This window comes from Rhinatrema bivittatum, chromosome 14 (assembly GCF_901001135.1).
Source record: "Rhinatrema bivittatum chromosome 14, aRhiBiv1.1, whole genome shotgun sequence".
In the NCBI taxonomy this organism is placed as follows: domain Eukaryota; kingdom Metazoa; phylum Chordata; class Amphibia; order Gymnophiona; family Rhinatrematidae; genus Rhinatrema; species Rhinatrema bivittatum.
The window spans coordinates 58,876,431-58,895,579 of NC_042628.1; the positions used below are offsets into that span (position 1 = coordinate 58,876,431).

Here is a 19,149-nt window from a genome sequence, read left to right on the forward strand (position 1 = left end):
CTATCTAAAGAAGGAATAATGAAGAAATAAACAAATTAGGTGTGTAATGAATTCTGCTATAAACAAACCAAGCATCTCGCTAAAGTTATATGGCTAAAGCTGAGAAAAGTGGATGGCTTTTGGATTGAATACCTTGACCTCATTACATAACATTTTGCAAAATTTGGAAGTGCACAAGAGCTAGGGGTGTGCATTCGGATTGACCGCATTAGTAAAACGCAACTCATATTTTTTTTTTACTTAAAAAATTGATTCGACATAAACGATCGGATTTCCCACATATCGAACATAGATATGTTCGATATGTTGGAAATCGCGATTGTTGAGCCAAAATAAAAATATAAACCCCCTCACCCTCCTTAATCCCCCCCCCCCCCCCGACTTACCACAACTCCCTGGTGATGGAGCGAGGAGTGAGGACGCCATTTCTGCAATCCTTGGCGAGAAGCATGTGACGTCGGCGGCACGTCGAGTGACGCCGGCGTCACGTGATTCCCGGCTCGTTCGCGCCGGACGGCTCGTTCGGCCCAAAAAGAACTTTTGGCCAGCTTGGGGGACCCCCCCAAGCTGGCCAAAAGTTCTTTTGGGCCGAACGAGCCGTCCGGCGCGAACGAGCCGGGAATCACGTGGCGCCGCGTCACTCAGACGCGACGTCACGTGATTCCCGGCAAGTTCGCGCCGGACGGCTCGTTCGGCGCGAACAAGCCGGGAATCACGTGACGCCGACGTCACGTGATTCCCGGCAAGTTCGCGCCGGACGGCTCGTTCGGCCCAAAAAGAACTTTTGGCCAGCTTGAGGGGGTCAGGAGGCCCCCCCAAGCTGGCCAAAAGTTCTTTTTGGGCCGAACGAGCCGTCCGGCGCGAACTTTCCGGGAATCACGTGACGTCGCGTCTGAGTGACGCGGCGCCACGTGATTCCCGGCAAGTTCACGCCGGACGGCTCGTTCGGCCCAAAAAGAACTTTTGGCCAGCTTGAGGGGGTCAGGAGGCCCCCTCAAGCTGGCCAAAAGTTCTTTTTGGGCCGAACGAGCCGTCCGGCGCGAACGAGCCGGGAATCACGTGACGCCGCGTCACTCGACGTGCCACCGACGTCACATGCTTCTCGCCAAGGATTGCAGAAATGACGTCCTCACTCCTCGCTCGATCACCAGGGAGTTGTGGTAAGTCTGGGGGGGGGATTAAGGAGGGTGAGGGGGTTTAATTTTTTTTTTGCACATATGTACATATACCCAACTCATTGGATTTTTTTTATGTCCATATTGGCCGCAAGTGGGACCCCCTTTCGGACATAAAAAATATGAACATAAAATTTTGCTCTGCACATCCCTAACAAGAGCTATGTTCAGGGGTAAATCACCTTGAGACCCAGCTGAATATAATCTCCCTAAGATGGCTATCAAGATGGCCAAGTGATGGAGCCAGGGCTAATGAAGGACCCACAGGAGAACATGAGTTTGGGAGACCAGTTGTGGCTTGCCCATATCCTTCCAATGTTTCTCAGGGTGCAGAATGGTAGCTTGTCTGTGACTGAAAGTGTGCTCTCCTATGGTGACTGTGTCTGTCCAGCATGCTGGTGGGTTAGTTGTTCTATTATAATGTATTATTTGTGTCTGGCATAGATCTAGTGTTACACACTGCATGCCGGCTGCTTATGTCTTTGTTTTTTCTGCCTTATGTGTGACTTCCATGTCTTGGATTTGATTCTGTGCTTTAGGTGAAGTTCCATGCTGCAGAGAGAATGATTATGTCTCAATGTGACTCCTACCTGTCCTAGCCATTTTTACATTGTATCTCTTTTCATGATCATCATCTTTTATTTACATCAGGCTTTTCCAGCTAGAGGGTTCAAAGCACTTTGCAACAAGTTTGGGTTTCAACAAATATAAAAATATGGTAAATACAGTTGGCGTCCTCAATGATGGGATATAGTGCAGAGAATCAATAGAGTAGAAATGGTCAGATGCAGTGCAAGAGTGCACAGTGAAACAAACAACTGATTCAAGAGAATGGGTCTAACTAGAAGTACCATAAATAAATGCAATAAAGACGTGACAAATGGGAACATCATTAGTGCAAACTACAGAGGATTTCATTAGGTAAAATGATCACACCAGAGAGATAAACATAAACCAAGATTACAGCCAGTGGCATAAGCCGAAGAGCAGTGATTACACATGAGGCAAGCCTGGTAAATCCCATGGTGGAGTTTGGTCTGTGTCTATGTTTGCTTAGAGTGATTGTAAAACTGTGTCAGGATGAGGTTTGGCAGAGGCTGATAGTTGAGGTTCGGTCAGGTGGTTCCAAGGCAGGTGGCTCGAAGTTAATGCTGTGTGACTTCAATTTCTTGTTTATCATTATACATGTTAACATTTCTGCCTTGTAACTTCATTTCTATCCTCTTTTCCCCCCTGACTACACAGACCAGGCAGCAGCCTCTCAAAAGCACCCCAGCCTGCCAGCTAAGGTTTGCCATCAGAAGGTGCTTATCCGCCATACCTGGGAACTTTTGAGTTTGTGGTCACCTTGAGATTGCTGTTGACTAGCTTGGGGAAAGAGGGGAAAGGGTAAGTAAGAGGAAGGAATAAAGAATATCCTAGAAATCTGACTGCCTATCCAGTCTGCCCTTCCACACAAACTGCTCAGCTTTGCAGTTTCTACCCCTACCTCAGAGATCCTCTGGGTTTATCCCATGCTTTCTTGAATCCAGATACTGTCCTTGCCTTTTCTGCCTCTGCAGGGAGGCTGTTCCATGCATCCTCCACCCTATCTGTAAAGAAATATTTCCTTAGATTACTCCTGAGTCTGCCCTCTTTCATCTTCATCCCATCAACTTAGTCTGTTCCACCTCCTCCCTGCTAATCAACACTATCTCTCACCGCCACCAGCACATTCTCCCCTAGCATTCGTTCCTTTCCTCCCTCCTTGGTCCCAGCACTCTCCTTTTCCCACCCTCCTAAAGCTCACAAACTTCTACACCCTTTTGCTGCTCTCAGCTGAGTCCCCAAGTCCTGGCATCACAACTGCAGTATCTCCCCACATGCTGCCTGCAGTGTGTGTTCCAGGTTTACCCCTCTCTACCTGCAGGCTTACTGAAGGGGAAGGGCTGGAGCAATTTAAAGAGAGATCTGGAGCTTTTTAGTGTTTTCCTGGAGACCTGGCAATTGATGCAGATTTCCTGAGACTCGGGAGGAAATCAGGAGCATTCCCAGGCATGAACGTAGACAGTTGAAGAGAAGGCCCTTTTGGGAATGGACCTGCGCATCCTGCTTCCTATCTTGCTTTACATTTGCTGGGTTTGATGTTGTTTGTGCTGCATCCTTTTTGAGCTGCTTAATTTTTTTTTATTTTAGCCATTTCAAGACATATTCTTTCTCTGGCACTGGAGAAGCAGAGGGAGGACCCCAGAGGAGAAGGCCTCTGCCAATTCCTGAGGAAGTGATGGGGGATGTTCCAGGGGCAGGGCTAAACTTTAGCTAGTGACAGGGTTGCCAGCTGGCTCCAGGTTTTCACGGTAGGTTGATCCAGTCCTGGTTTTATCCCATTGCATGCTGGGACTTATTCTGGTTTCCCTATTGCATTCCCTAAGAAAAATAAGTCTATAAGTACTTGCATGCAGGACTGGCTCAACTTGTCCTGAAAATCTGGAGCCAGTTGACAACCCTAGCTAGTGAGTGCACACATTGAGCACTCTCCAGCTACAGTTACATGGATAAGTCAGGTCGGAAAAATAGCTGTCCTAAAGTTACCTGGGTTACTAGTAGGCAGAATGCTTACCTATATATGTTCTGCTGAATACCAGGGTAACCTTCCCACTCTTGGGCCTGCTGAATATTGATCTTTTTGAGTCTATCCTGAGAAAAGCGAGGCACAAATGTAAGAAGCGAAAGAAAGGTTGCTGAAACGGTATCTTGTGAGATCCCCTGTCCTGACACGTCTTTCACATTCCAGGTGAATGGAGTTATTAAGAGTTAAAGAAAAGAATGTAGCATGGCACATCTCCCATGATCTTCCAGGGCAGGAAAAGACAAGAAATGTGTCAAATTTCCTCCCATAGAAGATAATGGGAGCTGAGCAGTGTGGAGAAAAATAAGATTCAGTCTGGACTTACTCCTGCTCTAGGCAAGAGTAAATGCATTTAGCATGAAGGCTTAAGGGAGGAGAATAAAAGAGAAGTATATGTGTAGTGCAGGGGTTCTCAACCCTATCCTCAGGACACATCTTGCCAGTCAGGTTTTCGGGATATCATAAGAACATAAAAACATAAGAAGATAAGAACATGCCATATTGGGTCAGACCAAGGGTCCATCAAGCCCAGCATCCGGTTTCCAACAGTGGCCAATCCAGGCCATAAGAACCTGGCAAGTACCCAAAAACTAAGTCTATTCCATGTTACAGTTGCTAGTAATAGCGGTGGTTATCTAAGTCAACTTAATAAATAGCAGGTAATGGACTTCTCCTCCAAGAACTTATCCAATCCTTTTTTAAACACAGCTATACTAACTGCACTAACCACATCCTCTGGCAACAAATTCCAGAGTTTAATTGTGCGTTGAGTGAAAAAGAACTTTCTCCGATTAGTTTTAAATGTGCCCAATGCTAACTTCATGGAGTGCCCCCTAGTCTTTCTATTATCCAAAAGAGTAAATAACCAATTCACATCTACCTGTTCTAGACCTCTCATGATTTTAAACACCTCTATCATATCCCCCCTCAGCCGTCTCTTCTCCAAGCTGAACAGCCCTAACCTCTTTAGTCTTTCCTCATAGGGGAGCTGTTCCATTCCCCTTATCATTTTGGTTGCCCTTCTCTGTACCTTCTCCATCACAACTATATCTTTTTTGAGATGTGGCGACCAGAATTGTACACAGTATTCCAGGTGCAGTTTCACCATGGAGCGATATAGAGGCATTATGATATTTTCTGTTTTATTAACCATTCACTTTCTAATAATTCCTAACATTCTGTTTGCTTCTTTGACTGCTGCAGCACACCGAGCCGGTGATTTTAAAGTATTATCCACTATGATGCCTAGATCTTTTTCCTGGGTGGTAGCTCCTAATATGGAACCTAACATCGTATAACTACAGCAAGGGTTATTTTTCCCTATATGCAACACCTTGCACTTGTCCACATTAAATTTTATCTGCCATTTGGATGCCCAATCTTCCAGTCTTGCAAGGTCCTCCTGTACTGTATCACAATCCGCTTATGATTTAACTACTCTGAATAATTTTGTATCATCCACAAATTTGATAACCTCACTCATCGTATTCCTTTCCAGATCATTAATATATATATTGAAAAGCACCGGTCCAAGTACAGATCCCTGAGGCACTCCACTGTTTACCCTTTTCCACTGAGAAAATTGACCATTTAATCCTACTCTTTGTTTCCTGTCTTTTTACCAGTTTGTAATCCACAAAAGGATATCGCCTCCTATTCCATGACTTTTTAGTTTTCTTAGTGTTATGCTCAGGCTTGTGAATCCTTGGCCGACGGGAGGATCTGTAGGTTCTCTCATCGGGTGGCGAGGCAGAGCAGAAGACGGGACCATCTGACCCTCGGCACTGGAGACTGAGGCGACTGCGGAGGCGGATGAAGAGACGAGAAGAGGAGCTGTGTCTTCACCACTGGAAGTCTGTGATCACCCAGGAGGAGCCCGTAGGGACCCAGCACTGGGACTTAGGTGGACCTTTGAGAGGTTAAGGTATCGGTGCAAGGGCTGACTAGAGCTTCGTCCTGGAAGCCTGCGGTCCCCCGGGAGGAGCCCGTAGGGACCAGGACCGCTGGGACTTAGGCGGGCCCTTGGAGGCCACTTTTTGGGATCCGCACCTTTCCGGGTCAGGGCTGTCATCGGGGCAACACTAGACGCATAGTGAGGGATAAAAGACTGGTAATTGTTTGTGAAGCCCAGAAACCTTTGGAGTGCTTTGAGCCCAGACGGCTGTGGCCATTCCCGAATGGCTCTTAGCTTTTGCGGATCCATGCGGAATCCCTGACTGGAGACTATATATCCCAGGAAGGGAAGAGACTCCTGCTCAAACAGGCACTTTTCGAGCTTCGCATACAACTTATGTTCCCTGAGGAATTGTAAAACTTGGACGACATGCCGGCGGTGGGTGGCCAGAGTGTCGGAGAAAATCAAGATGTCATCTAAATATACAACCACGCACTGGTACAAGAGGTCGCGGAGTATCTTATTCATGGTATTCTGGAATACTACGGGGGCATTACAGAGCCCGAACAGCATCACCAAATATTCATAGTGGCCGTCTCGGGTATTGAAGGCCGTCTTCCATTCATCACCCTCCTTAATTCAAATGAGGTTATAAGCCCCTCGGAGGTCCAACTTGGAAAAGATCCTCGCACCTTGTAGCCGGTCAAAGAGCTCAGAGATGAGAGGCAAGGGATAACGGTCCTTGACCGTTATAGCATTCAAGCCCCGGTAGTCAATGCAGGGAAGGAGCTTCCCGACGAAGAAGAATCCAGCCCCTGCGGGGGACTTTGACTTCCGAATGAAGCCCCTCTCCAGGTTTTCTCTGATATACTCATTCATGGCCTGCATCTCTGCAGGCGAGAGGGCGTAAGTGCGACCTCGAGGAGGCTCGGTGCCAGGGAAGAGGTTGATGGTGCAATCGAAGGATCGATGAGGCAGAAGAATCTCGGCCTTTTGCTTCGAGAACACATCCGTGTATGAGGCATAGGGGGCCGGCAGGCCTGGAAGACTGGTGGAGGCCACAGAGCAGGAGACTGGGATTACTGATTGAAGGCATTTACTGTGACAGCTCGGACCCAACGGGTCAGCTGTAAAGTCTTTCAGTCAAACTGGGGCCCGTGTTCCTGGAGCCAGGGAAGGCCCAAAACTACCGGGTGTATCGAATGCTCCAGGACGTGGAACGTCATCTCTTCGCGATGAAGGAGCCCAATCTTTAACTGGGTGGATTCTGTGATGTGAGTCACATGACCCGGGAGGGGTCTTCCTTGAATAGAAGAGATGACCAGAGGAGCCGGGATAACGGGCCAGTGGAATTTTCAGGTGCTCCACCAATTTCTGCATTATGAAGTTGCCGCCGGGGCCTGAGTCGACCAGGGCCAACGTATGAAACTCACCCACTGGTGACGTTAGCGCCACTGGTAATGTTAGTGGAGGTGCTGATGAAGTGGAGCCTAGGAAGAGACCTCCCCCAGGTCCTAGGCACGGGAGTTTTCCGATCGCGCCGGGCATACGGCTATCCGGTGGCCCGCTGTGCCGCAATAAAAACAGATGTCCTTCTTTATTCGCCGATGGCGTTCGCGGGAGGACAATTTCCCATATCCCACTTCCATGGGTTCGTCGGGTAGAGATCGGGGGGTTCCTGACCTACCCTTAGGCGAAGGCGAATGCCGAGGGTGTCTGGACGGAGTCGCGGCTTTAGATGTCGTCTGGGCCTCTTGGTGGCGCTCCTGATGGCGCCGATCTATGCATCCTGCCAAGTCGATCAAGGCGTTTAAGGACCTCAGTATCTCTCGTCCCGTGAGCTCGTTGTTAATTCGGGGACTCAGCCCCTGATAGAAAATGGTGTGGAGGCATTCAGAGCCCCAGCCGAGCTCCGAAGAGAGAGCCTAAAAGTCTATGGCATAGTCCGCCAATGTCCTCGAGCCTTGACGTAACTGCAGCAGTCTCGGGCCTGCCGAACCTTGAGTCGGATCCCCGAAGTTTATCCAGAACAACTCCCAAAACTTCCTGACGATCCTTAGGATGGGGTCACCCCATTCCCACAGAGGGGAAGCCCACTCTAGGGCCTTCCCTTCAAGAAGAGCCAGGATAAAGGTGGTCTTGGTGGCGTCATTGGGAAAGAGGGTGGCCTGCAGGCGGAAGTGATGTTGCACTGGTTCATGAAACCCCTGCAGGCCCAAGGTTCCCCAGAGAACCATGGCAGCGTGGGCAGGTGGATTACCGGCCGACCCCCAGAAGCCATAGGCGTAGGGGCAGCGTAGGATTCATGGGACCCAACGCATCGAAACGCTGGTTTAAGTTCTCACTGAGGAAACCAGGGCGTCCAGGGATTTTTGTTGGTCTACCAGGCGCTGGGCCATTCCCGGAATGGCCTGGCGGGCGGATGCCTCTGCCGGGTCCATGGACTTGGCAATCTGTTATGCTCAGGCTTGTGAACCCTTGGCCAACAGGAGGATGGTATACCTTTTGAAGATCCGTAGGTTCTCTCATCGGGTGGCGAGGCAGAGCAGAAGAAGGGACCAGCTGACCCTCGGCACTGGAGACTGAGGTGACTGTGGAGGCGGATGAAGAGACGAGAAGAGGAGCTGTGTCTTCACCACTGGAAGTCTGTGATCCCCCCAGGAGGAGCCCGTAGGGACCCAGACCGCTGGGACTTAGGTGGACCTTTGAGAGGTCAAGGTATCGGTGCAAGGGCTGACTGGAGCTTCGCCCTGGAAGCCCACGGTCCCCACGGGAGGAGTCCGTAGGGACCCGGACCGCTGAGACATAGGCGGGCCCTTGCAGACGGTAGTCTAGAAGGAGTCCTAGGTCAAGTGCCAGAGGGTCGTCGCTCACCAGTCCGAGGTCACACACCGAGGGATCACCTCTTGCCAATCCAAAGTCGCACACCAGAGAATCACAGTAAGCCAATCTGAAGTCAGGAACCGGGAACACCAAGGCGAAACAGGAACAAGATCCAAAGCTCAAGGAACTCACCGAAGCAAGCAGACTAGACAGCGCTGGAGGATGTTGCCAAGTCACTGAATGAGCAGAAGAAGCTTCCCTTTATACTTCCCCTGCTCAGGCTGATCAAGGACAGGTGAAGCTGGTTAAAGGGATCAGGTCCCTTTAAATATGTAAAGGAGGTGCGGCCTCGCGCCTAAGGATGGCGGCGGCCATCTTTGATTTCCCCTGCGGAGGAGAGACGCTGCTGGACGCCGCGAGGGGGGGGAGCAGAACGGCTTCCCCTGCAGCGAGCATCATCGAGGGCCGTGCTGGAGCAACGGCCTGAGTCAGCACCCTCCCCCCGGGGCTCCCACGGCAGAGAAGCGTTGCGGGCAAGGTAGGGGGCCGCGGTCGTGGTCTGCCATGGCTGCGGGACACAACAGTTAGAAGCCTCTCATGAGGGACTTTGTCAAATGCTTTCTGAAAATCCAAATATACTACATCTACCGGTTTACCTTTATCCACATGTTTATTAACTCCTTCAAAAAAATGAAGCAGATTTTTTAGGCAAGACTTCCCTTGGGTAAATCCATGTTGACTGTGTTCCATTAAACCATGTCTTTCTATATGCTCTACGATTTTGATCTTGAGAATAGTTTCCACTATTTTTCCCGGCACTGACGTCAGGCTCACTGGTCTATTGTTACCCGGATCGTCCCTGGAGCCTTTTTTAAATATTGGGGTTACATTGGCCACCCTTCAGTCTTCAGGTACAATGGATGATTTTAATGATAGCTTACAAATTTTAACTAATAGATCAAAAATTTAATTTTTTAGTTCCTTCAGTACCCTAGGATGCATACCATCTGGTCCAGGTGATTTACTACTCTTTAGTTTGTCAATCTGGCCTACTACATCTTCCAGGTTCACAGTGATTTCGTTCAGTTCATCTGACTCATCACCCCTGAAAACCATCTCCGGAGCTGGTATCTCCCCAACATCCTCATTAGTAAACATGGAAGCAAAGAATTCATTTAGTCTTTCTACAATGGTCTTATCTTCCCTAAGAGCCCATTTAACCCCTCTGTCATCTAATGGTCCAACTGACTCTCTCACAGGTTTCTTGTTGCAGATATATTTTTAAAAGTTTTTATTATGAGTTTTTGCCTCTATGGCCAACTTCAATTCAAATTCTCTCTTCGCCTGTCTTATCAGTGTTTTACACTTAACTTGACAATGCTTATGTTTTATCCTATTTTCTTCAGATGGATCCTTCTTCCAATTTTTGAAGGATGTTTTTTTGGCTAAAATAGCCTCTTTCACCTCACCCTTTAACCATGACGGTAATCGTTTTGCCTTCCTTCCACCTTTCTTAATGCGTGGAATACATATGGACTGCACCTCTAGGATTGTATTTTTAAACAATGTCCATGCCTGTTGAACACTTTTAACCTTTGCAGCTGCACCTTTCAGTTTTTTTCTATTTTCCTCATTTTATCAAAGTTTCTCTTTTGAAAGTTTAGTGTTTGAGCTGCAGATTTACTTATTGTCCCCCTGCCCCCAGACATCTGCCCCCTGCCGCCATTGTATCAAATCTACCTCATGCATATTCATTGTGGATTTTCTGAAAGCCAGACTGGCTATGTGTGTCCCGAGGATTGGATTGAGAACCATTGCATCAGTGGGCCAAGGTTGGGAGCAGAAGGTGCTAATGAAGCATATATGTCAACTCCATTTGTGCATCCAGAATATTGCTTTTTCAAGCCATGGCGAATAGGTGTTTGACTGCCCTGCATCCTTCCAAATAAATCCTTTTAGGAGATTTGCTATTCTGGACTAACTGAATATCTAATGATGTTCACTGTTAGAGACCCAAAATAGCAGGAGTTGATGGTGGGGAGAGAGGGGCAGAGGAAGAGGGGGTATGAATCAACCCCTATGCATTAAGGGGCAAGAGAATTGTAACCATATTTATTTATTTATTTATTTCAGATTTTTATATACCGGCATTCGAGACAGAAGTCACATCGTGCTGGTTCACATAAAACAGGGGTGCATAGTAAACATAACTATAACAATGGTGTTGAAAAGGCAGTTACATATAACAGGGTAATAAGAACTTGGCTGAGAAGGAAGAGAAAGGACAGGTTATTAAATTCACACAGGTAAACGATAGAAGATAAGGATGACCATGGTGTATTTGGAGATTAGTTAACCGAGTTGGAGATTAGTTAACCATGTTGGAGATTAGTTAACCATGGTATAGTTGGAGATAAGGGGTGGCTTGGAGGTGTTCTATCAATTGGCGTCCGGGAAAGCTTGTGTGAATATCCAGGTCTTTAGTCTTTTTTTGAAAGTTGAGATGCATGGTTCTGTTCTGAGATTTGAGGGGATGGAGTTCCATAAAGGTGGAATGGCTGTAGAGAAAGCCCGGTCTCTTAGTGTGCAGTGTCTGGTGGATTTGGACGGAGGTACCTGTAGCGATCCCCTGTATGCATCTCTTGTCGGTCTTGACGAATTGTGTAGTCGGAGCGGGATCTGTAGGTCAATGGGAGCCAGTTGGTTGATGTTTTTGTATGTGGTAAGAATGGCCTTGTTTATTAGAGATGTGAATCGTGTCCTCGATCGTCTTAACGATCGATTTTGGCTGGGAGGGGGAGGGAATCGTATTGTTGCCGTTTGGGGGGGGTAAAATATCGTGAAAAATCGTAAAAAAATCGAAAAAACGTAAAATCGCAAAACCGGCACATTAAAACCCCCTAAAACCCACCCCCGACCCTTTAAATTAAATCCCCCACCCTCCTGAACCCCCCCCCCCAAATGACTTAAATAACCTGCGGGTCCAGCGGCGGTCCGGAACGGCAGCGGTCCGGAACGGGCTCCTGCTACTGAATCTTGTTGTCTTCAGCCGGCGCCATTTTCCAAAATGGCGCCGAAAAATGGCGGCGGCCATAGACGAACACGATTGGACGGCAGGAGGTCCTTCCGGACCCCCGCTGGACTTTTGGCAAGTCTTGTGGGGGTCAGGAGGCCCCCCCCAAGCTGGCCAAAAGTTCCTGGAGGTCCAGCGGGGGTCAGGGAGCGATTTCCCGCCGCGAATCGTTTTCGTACGGAAAATGGCGCCGGCAGGAGATCGACTGCAGGAGGTCGTTCAGCGAGGGTTCCGGCGCCTCGCTGAACGACCTCCTGCAGTCGATCTCCTGCCGGCGCCATTTTCCGTACGGAAAATGGCGCCGGCCATACGCGTATGGCCGGCGCCATTTTCCGTACGAAAACGCTCCCTGACCCCCGCTGGACCTCCAGGAACTTTTGGCCAGCTTGGGGGGGGCCTCCTGACCCCCACAAGACTTGCCAAAAGTCCAGCGGGGGTCCTGAAGGACCTCCTGCCGTCCAATCGTGTTCGTCTATGGCCGCCGCCATTTTTCGGCGCCATTTTCCAAAATGGCGCCGGCTGAAGACAACAAGATTCAGTAGCAGGAGCCCGTTCCGGACCGCTGCCATTCCGGACCGCCGCTGGACCCGCAGGTTATTTAAGTCATTGGGGGGGGGGGTTCGGGAGGGTGGGGGATTTAATTTAAAGGGTCGGGGGTGGGTTTTAGGGGGTTTTAGTGTGCCGGCTCACGATTCTAACGATTTATAACGATAAATCGTTAGAATCTCTATTGTATTGTGTTCCATAATGGTTTAAGACGATATTAAAATTATCGGACGATAATTTTAATCGTCCTAAAACGATTCACATCCCTATTGTATATTATTCTAAAGTGTATAGGTAGCCAATGGAGGCTCTTTAGAATGGGGGTTATGTGGTCCCTTCTCCTGGTGTTTGTCAGAATTCGTGCAGCTGCATTTTGCACCATCTGAAGCGGTTTGGTGTATGAAGCGGGAAGGCCAAGTAGGATGGTGTTACAATAGTCTAATTTTGAAAAAATGATTGCTTGTAGAATGGTTCTGAAATCTTGGGCATGGAAAAGTGGTCTAATTCTTTTCAGCACTTGTAGTTGGTAGAAACAGTCTTTGGTGGTTTTGTTAATAGTGGCTTTGAAATTCAGGCGATTATCAATTAAGACTCCTAGGTCTCTCACTTGTGTGATTGTTGGCATGGCTTGTTGTGCAGAGGTGATGTTTTCTGAGGCGATGAGCAGGAGTTCAGTTTTGCCAGAATTTAATACCAGGTTTAGGCTGGTGAGGAGGAGTTTAATTTTTTGAAGGCATGTATCCCAGTAAGCCAGAGTTTTTGCGAAGGAATCCTTAATGGGTATCAGGACCTGGATATCGTCCGCGTAAAGGAAGTGTTTGAGGTTGAGGTCGGTGAGAAGTTGGCATAATGGTATAAGGTAAATGTTAAATAAAGTAGGAGACAGGGAAGACCCCTGTGGGACTCCTACTGACGACGGGTGTTGAGAGGATTCTTTGTTCTGTATCTTTACCTTGTATCCTCTATTGCTGAGAAATGATATGAACCAAGATAGAGCTGTGCCTGAGATACCTATGGAGGCTAACTGGGTAATGAGTAATGAATGATTAACGGTGTCAAAGGCTGAAGAAAGGTCCAGTAGGATCAGTAAGAAGGCTTGACCTTTATCGAGGCCCAGGATGAGGTGATCTGTTAAGGAAATGAGTAGGGACTCCGTGCTTAGTGTTTTGCGGAAACCGTATTGTGATGGGAAAAGGAGGTTGTTTTCTTCAATGTGAACTATCAATATGAACTATCAATATGAACTATCTTGAAGAGTTCACTGATAAAGCAAAGGCAAAACAAACATCATTATTATTACCAGGCTTTATAGAACAACAAAGTCATTAATTACAAATTTAATTCTGCAGAACGTCTTGCAAAATTTACCCAGGAGCTCTGCATATCTCTTGCATGCTAATATACACCTCTCTACCATGCAGAGGGGAGATACGCACTAGGAAATACCAGATCATCCAACAGTGAAAACTGTTTGGATGATTTGATATTTTTTTCTACTGTGTATGTCTCTTCTTTCTATAGGACATATACATCAGAGGTAGAGACAAAATATTACAGGAACACAATGTTGTCCTTACAGTTTAAATAATGAGGGTGTCAGCAAACTAGTGTCTTCTCTATCATTCATCTAAAAAAGATTTTCACCACTTGAAAAGAATGTCCCAAAAGTAGTGTCCCAAGATTTTAAGAGAAGTGAAGGCCTATCTATTTTTTTTTAATTTTGGTTATACTGCAGTTAAAGCTCAAATCCTGGCATCAGCCAATGTTTCATTTAACACTGCATTGGGGATTACAATTAAAGTTACTTATCTAGTCACATTTCTGCCTATCCAAATATATTCTCCAGACCTAAAGTCTCTAACAAACACATGTTCTCTTCACTTGAGAGAGGTCACCGTCTGGCTTGCTGACACCCTTATTAATTTAACCTATAAGGACAACATTGTGTTCCAGTAATTTTTTGTCTCTGTTTAACTATTGTTTCATTTAGGACTTTCTTATATAAGAGCATAAGATTTGCCATACTGGGTCAGACCAAAGGTCTATCAAACCCATTATCCTGTTTCCAACAGTGGGCAATCCAGGCCACAAGTACCTGGCAGGATCCCAAGGGGTAGAACGATTCCATGGTGCTTATCTCAGGGATAAGCAGTGGATTTCTGCAACTCCACCTTAATAATGGTTTATGGACTTTTCCTCCAGGAACTTGTCCAAACCTTTTTTAAACGTAGCTATACTAACAGCTTTTACCACAGCCTCTGGCAATGAGTTCCAGAGCTTAATTTTGCATTGAGTAAACAAATATTTTCTCTTATTAGTTTCAAATGTATCACCTAGTAACTTCATTCTGTGTTCTTTAGTCTTTGTACTTTTTGAAAGAGTAAACAGCTGATCCATATTTACTCGTTCCACACCATTATTTTATAGACGTCTATTAGATCTCCTCTCCACTGTCAGTTATCATGCTAAAGAGATCTAACTTCTTTAAAAATGGAAAGAAATGGGTGGCACCTTATAGACTAACCAATTTGGGGCAGATTTTAAAACCTGCATGCGGGCGCAAACAAATCCACGCTTGATTTTATTACATGCGCGCGTTGCCGCGCGCATGTAATAAAATCCAGGGTCGGCACGTGCAAGGGGATGCACAATTGTGCAACTTGTGTGTGCCGAGCTGCGCAGGCTGCCTCCGTTCCCTCCAAGGCCGCTCCAATATCGGAGTGGCCTCGGAGAGAACTTTTCAACCACCCCCCAGCCCTAACTAAATCCCCATGCCTACCTTTGTTTCAAAAGTTATGCCTGCCCGAGGCAGGCATAACTTGCGTGTGCCGGCAGGCTGCCGGCGTGCAAGCTACTGGCATGGCCGCAGTGCTGGAGGACTCAAGAATGCCCCGGCCCCACCCCTGGACCATCACCACGCCCCCGACCCACCCATTTCTGAAAGCCCCAGGACATACGCGCGTATGTCCCGTGGCTTGCGCGTGCCCCCGAGCCTATGCAAGATAGACTTGGCGCACGCAGGGGCAGCTTGGGACAGCTTTTCGGGGGCTACGCGTGTATCTTACACGCATAACCCTTTGAAAATCTACCTCTTAATTGAAGCAGATGCACTCTCTCCAAAGCTCATGCTCAATAAATTGCTTAGTCTATAATGTGCCACCCACCTCTTGTCATTTTTGCTTTACCAGGCTAACATAGCTATCCTTCTGAAGATCCTAACTCTTTGGCTTTTACTCATTGGGGAATTAATCCATCCCCTTTATCATTTTGGGTGCCCTTCTCTGTACCTTTTCTAATTTTGCTATATCTATTTTGAGATATGGTGACCAGAAATGCATATAATACTCAAGATGAGGTCGCACCATGGAGCGATACAGAGGCATTATGGTATTCTCTGTTTTATTCTCCATTCCTTTCCTAATAATTCCTAGCATTCTATTTGCTTTCTTGGTTGCTACTGCACACTCTAATCTAAGCAGAATATTTCAATGTATTATCAACAATGATACCTAGATCCTTTTGCTGAACAGTGACTCCTAATGTAGAATGTTGCATTATGAGGCTATAGTTTGGGTTACTCTTCCCTAAATGCATCACTTTTCACTTGTCCACATTAAATTTCATTTTCCATTTGCATGTCAGTCTCTTCTACAAGGTCCTTTTGCAATTTCTCACAATTCTCTTGTGATATAACAACTTTCAATAATTTTTTATTCATTCACAATTTTTTATTTTTTATTCATTCACAATTTTTTTTACCATTTCCAGGTCATTTATAATGTATTAAAAAACAGTGGTCCCAGAACAGATCCCTAGGGCACTCCACTATTCACTTCTCTCCATTGTAAAAATTACCATTTAGACCTAATTGCTTTCTTTTATTTTTAAATCTACAGTAGGACACTGGCCTTATCCCATGACTTTTAATTTCCTAAGAAGTCTCTCATGAGGGACTTTGTCAAATGCTTTCTGGAAATCCAGATGCACTATACCAAATGGCTTACCTTTATTCACATTTATTTATGCTCTCATAAAAATGTAGCAGACTGGTGAGGCAAGATTTCCCTTGGCTAAATCCATGTTGACTTTGTCCCATTAAACTATGCCTATCTATATGTTCAACAATTTTGTTCTTTATAATTTCTCTTATTTTGCCTGGCATGGACATCAGACTCACTGGTCTGTATTTTCTTGGATCAGCTCTTGATCCCTTTTTAAAAATTCACTTCTATATCAGCATATTTACTGCATACACCAACCTCAGAGCTTCAGTTGAAATGCAGAGTTTTAGACCTTAATTGCCACCATTCTCACCTCCTTGTCTTGAAAGCTACTCCTTAAATATTAATTAACTTAGTGAAATCTTCATGACTTCTTGTTTTACAACATTTAGAATGTAATCACATTTTGTTCACTTCTGTGTATGCTGCAACATCATTTATATATATGAAGGGACCCTAAATTAGGTCCTGGTCAGTAGAAAATTACCCTTAGGAAATTGTTAAGGGATGTCACTTAACCTCTTACTTTTGAGTTATGGTATGTGCATTGTGATGAAGGTTTATTCAGGGGATTTACTATATTCCTTTAAGTAACGATGTGAGGAAGAACCACAAGGGAGAGATTCCTTGGGGTCAATATAAAGTGGTATTCAGAGTGGGAAAGGGTCTTATTTTTACCTCTTTTACCCAGGCTCATAGGTTTTGGAGCAGGGAGCTCTCACAGATCCTTGGAGTCCAGTTGGTCTACTCATTCCAGCAGGATCAGCCATGGGAGACCAGTGAATAGTTCCTGGGTGGCAAGTTAGGAGGATTATGGACCTCAGCAGCCTGGTAGACACTTCCTTGAAAGTGGGTGAGCTGCATTGATGGAACTGTGTTTGACAAGAACTTTGAATACTAAAACCTGATCTGTTTTTGGAGGAGAGTATTTTGTTGTTGCTGATGTTGCTGCTAATCAGTGCTGTGACACCCGTGAAACACGATCTCTGTGCTTTAGCTCCCAAACAAGCATCAGTCACTCTCTTATTTTATGTCTCCCAAAAGAGGGTTCCATAGAATACCTTAAGTCAGGTAGCAGGCACATACAGAGACAATGTGTACCTTTTCCCAGAGAGCTTACAATCTATGTAGATTGCCTGAGACAATGAGAAAAAAAAATGACTTCCCAAGATGTTTTCCTGTTGTATGACTGGATCATAACTGTGTCTCCAGTCCTAGATTGAGTCTGAGATAACAAAGAGCTCAAGACACATGCAGCATATGCTTTTGTTGTTTTATATTTTGTTTGGTTATGTGCTATGCTTGTTGTAATACTTGCCTTGGGCAGTCCTTGGAAGGGCAAGAATAAATAATAATGAATGAATGAATGAAGTGTTGCCCCCAGGACCAGATTTCCCATTAGGAAGAGTAAGCCTAGGGTACCCACCATCTGGAAAGCACCTTGGGCTTAAGGGGATGGGTCCGATGGGGGTGGGGGAGAAAGCAGTCACCACAGACTGAGGAGATGAGAAGGGAGCCATTGATCAAGGCATACTGTATCTTTGGAAGGGGTCTCCCTCTTCACGCAAACCATGCAAACTTCTGAAGGGCAAGGCATTCCAAGGAGGAAGGGTAATTTTCTCTCCTTTCCCTCCCATCTGCCAGCAAGGGGACTGCAATGCTTCCAACCCCATCTGCTTCCTTTCCTGCTAGCTTTATTATGAAATCCAGACCATGTGGTCTTGGTGGGTCTCACAAGACTTTGGGGCCCTGCATAGTCAATAGTTCACAGTGAAGCAGGTAGAGGACAAGGCTGATGGCTGCTGCTCTCCCTCTGCCAGTGGACCGTACTGTACCCTAACTGTGGGGGGAGATCGGGACAAGGGTATGTCAGGGTTGGGGGTGGCCTCATGCATTTTGATTTTCCCCAAGCTCCTCTTCCCCCTGGGTCAACCCTGCTGAGGGAGAAGGCTCTCCCCCTCTACACCTCCTGCACTGTGGAGGGGGATCCCACCCTTCTGTACCTAGAGGCATGCAAGAAGGAAATCCAGCCCCATTTGCCATTAGTTCCTGAAACACAGCATTCCTGCAGGGACATAGTGCGTGGGAAAGGCTATATTGAAATAAGTATCAGTCTTTCAAAATACAGTTAAGGAAGCTCACCTGTGGCTACCAATGCAGACAGGATACAGATGCCCGTAAGAAAAACCCTCATGATGCCAAAGAGAGGACAGAGCTAGGTGCTAGAGATCTCCAAGGCTGGATCCAATCTTTTCACCTTCAAAAAAGGTGTAAGTGCAGGCTGAGCTACTTATTCACAAGTGTAAAATATCCAGAAGGTACGTTCTGCGCTGTATTGCACATCACTGCCGCCTGTTCCGGACACAGCTGGCCTCCCTGGAGGTTTTTAACCCTCCCTAAAGTCAAGCAGATGAGTTGAGCGGTGACCTCTGAGAAAGGCAGCAGGCGGGGAGATGTCCCTGGCACAAGACATCCGAGTTCACTCTTTCTAGTGCCCTTGTTTGCAGGCAGATACTTTCCTCAGTGGTGAACCTGGAAAATAAGAACTTTTAGGTGAAGGGAGGATATGGGTTTTCTCCTCATTCCTAGGATGGTATCCAGAGATTTTGCTTGAGAGTTTCCTACCTTGCTTCCATCCTCCAGGCTGCCACTGAGAAGGCTGTTTGACAGTCTCTCGGTGCTAAGTGCTCAATGCATGCCCGTAGGGAGCACGTTCCATGACAATTTGAGTACTGCAAAGAAACAAGACTCTCTCGCTACTGAATTTGGTGCTGGGCCAGCACAGATCTGACTCCAACACTGCAGCTGCCAAGAAGGAAAATTAAAAGTAACCACGTTTGAACTCTGTCCCAACAAGATGAGGTTGTGCGGTTTCCGCATTGTAGCCCTAGTGCTGAAAGCAATATAGGTCTGAAAAAGTCCATGAATGCAAATTTAGACACATTCTTTATCCATGGGAGGGTGGGGACATCACATACCAGCTTTTAAACTGAAAACAAACAGTTTTTGGAATTTAGTTACTTGCACTG

General features: G+C 46.5%; 1 protein-coding gene across 2 annotated transcripts in view; it reads right to left on the minus strand.

Annotated features, from left to right (window-relative positions):
• The window catches only part of LOC115076112 (phospholipase A2 inhibitor and Ly6/PLAUR domain-containing protein-like), a 28,462-nt gene extending 9,530 nt beyond the window's left edge, over positions 1 to 18,932 (minus strand). Inside the window, exons 1-2 of one of the 2 annotated variants that reach the window (XM_029577229.1) lie at positions 18,746 to 18,932; positions 18,263 to 18,652 (exon numbers count right to left, since the gene is read on the minus strand). In XM_029577229.1, coding sequence (XP_029433089.1) covers positions 18,263 to 18,314 — 52 coding nt within the window. In that variant the 5' untranslated portion in view covers positions 18,315 to 18,652; positions 18,746 to 18,932. Of the gene's footprint in view, positions 1 to 18,262; positions 18,667 to 18,745 lie in introns of both variants that reach the window. The other variant, XM_029577231.1, reaches the window with a different exon arrangement.
• Between the last annotated feature and the right edge of the window lie 217 nt (positions 18,933 to 19,149).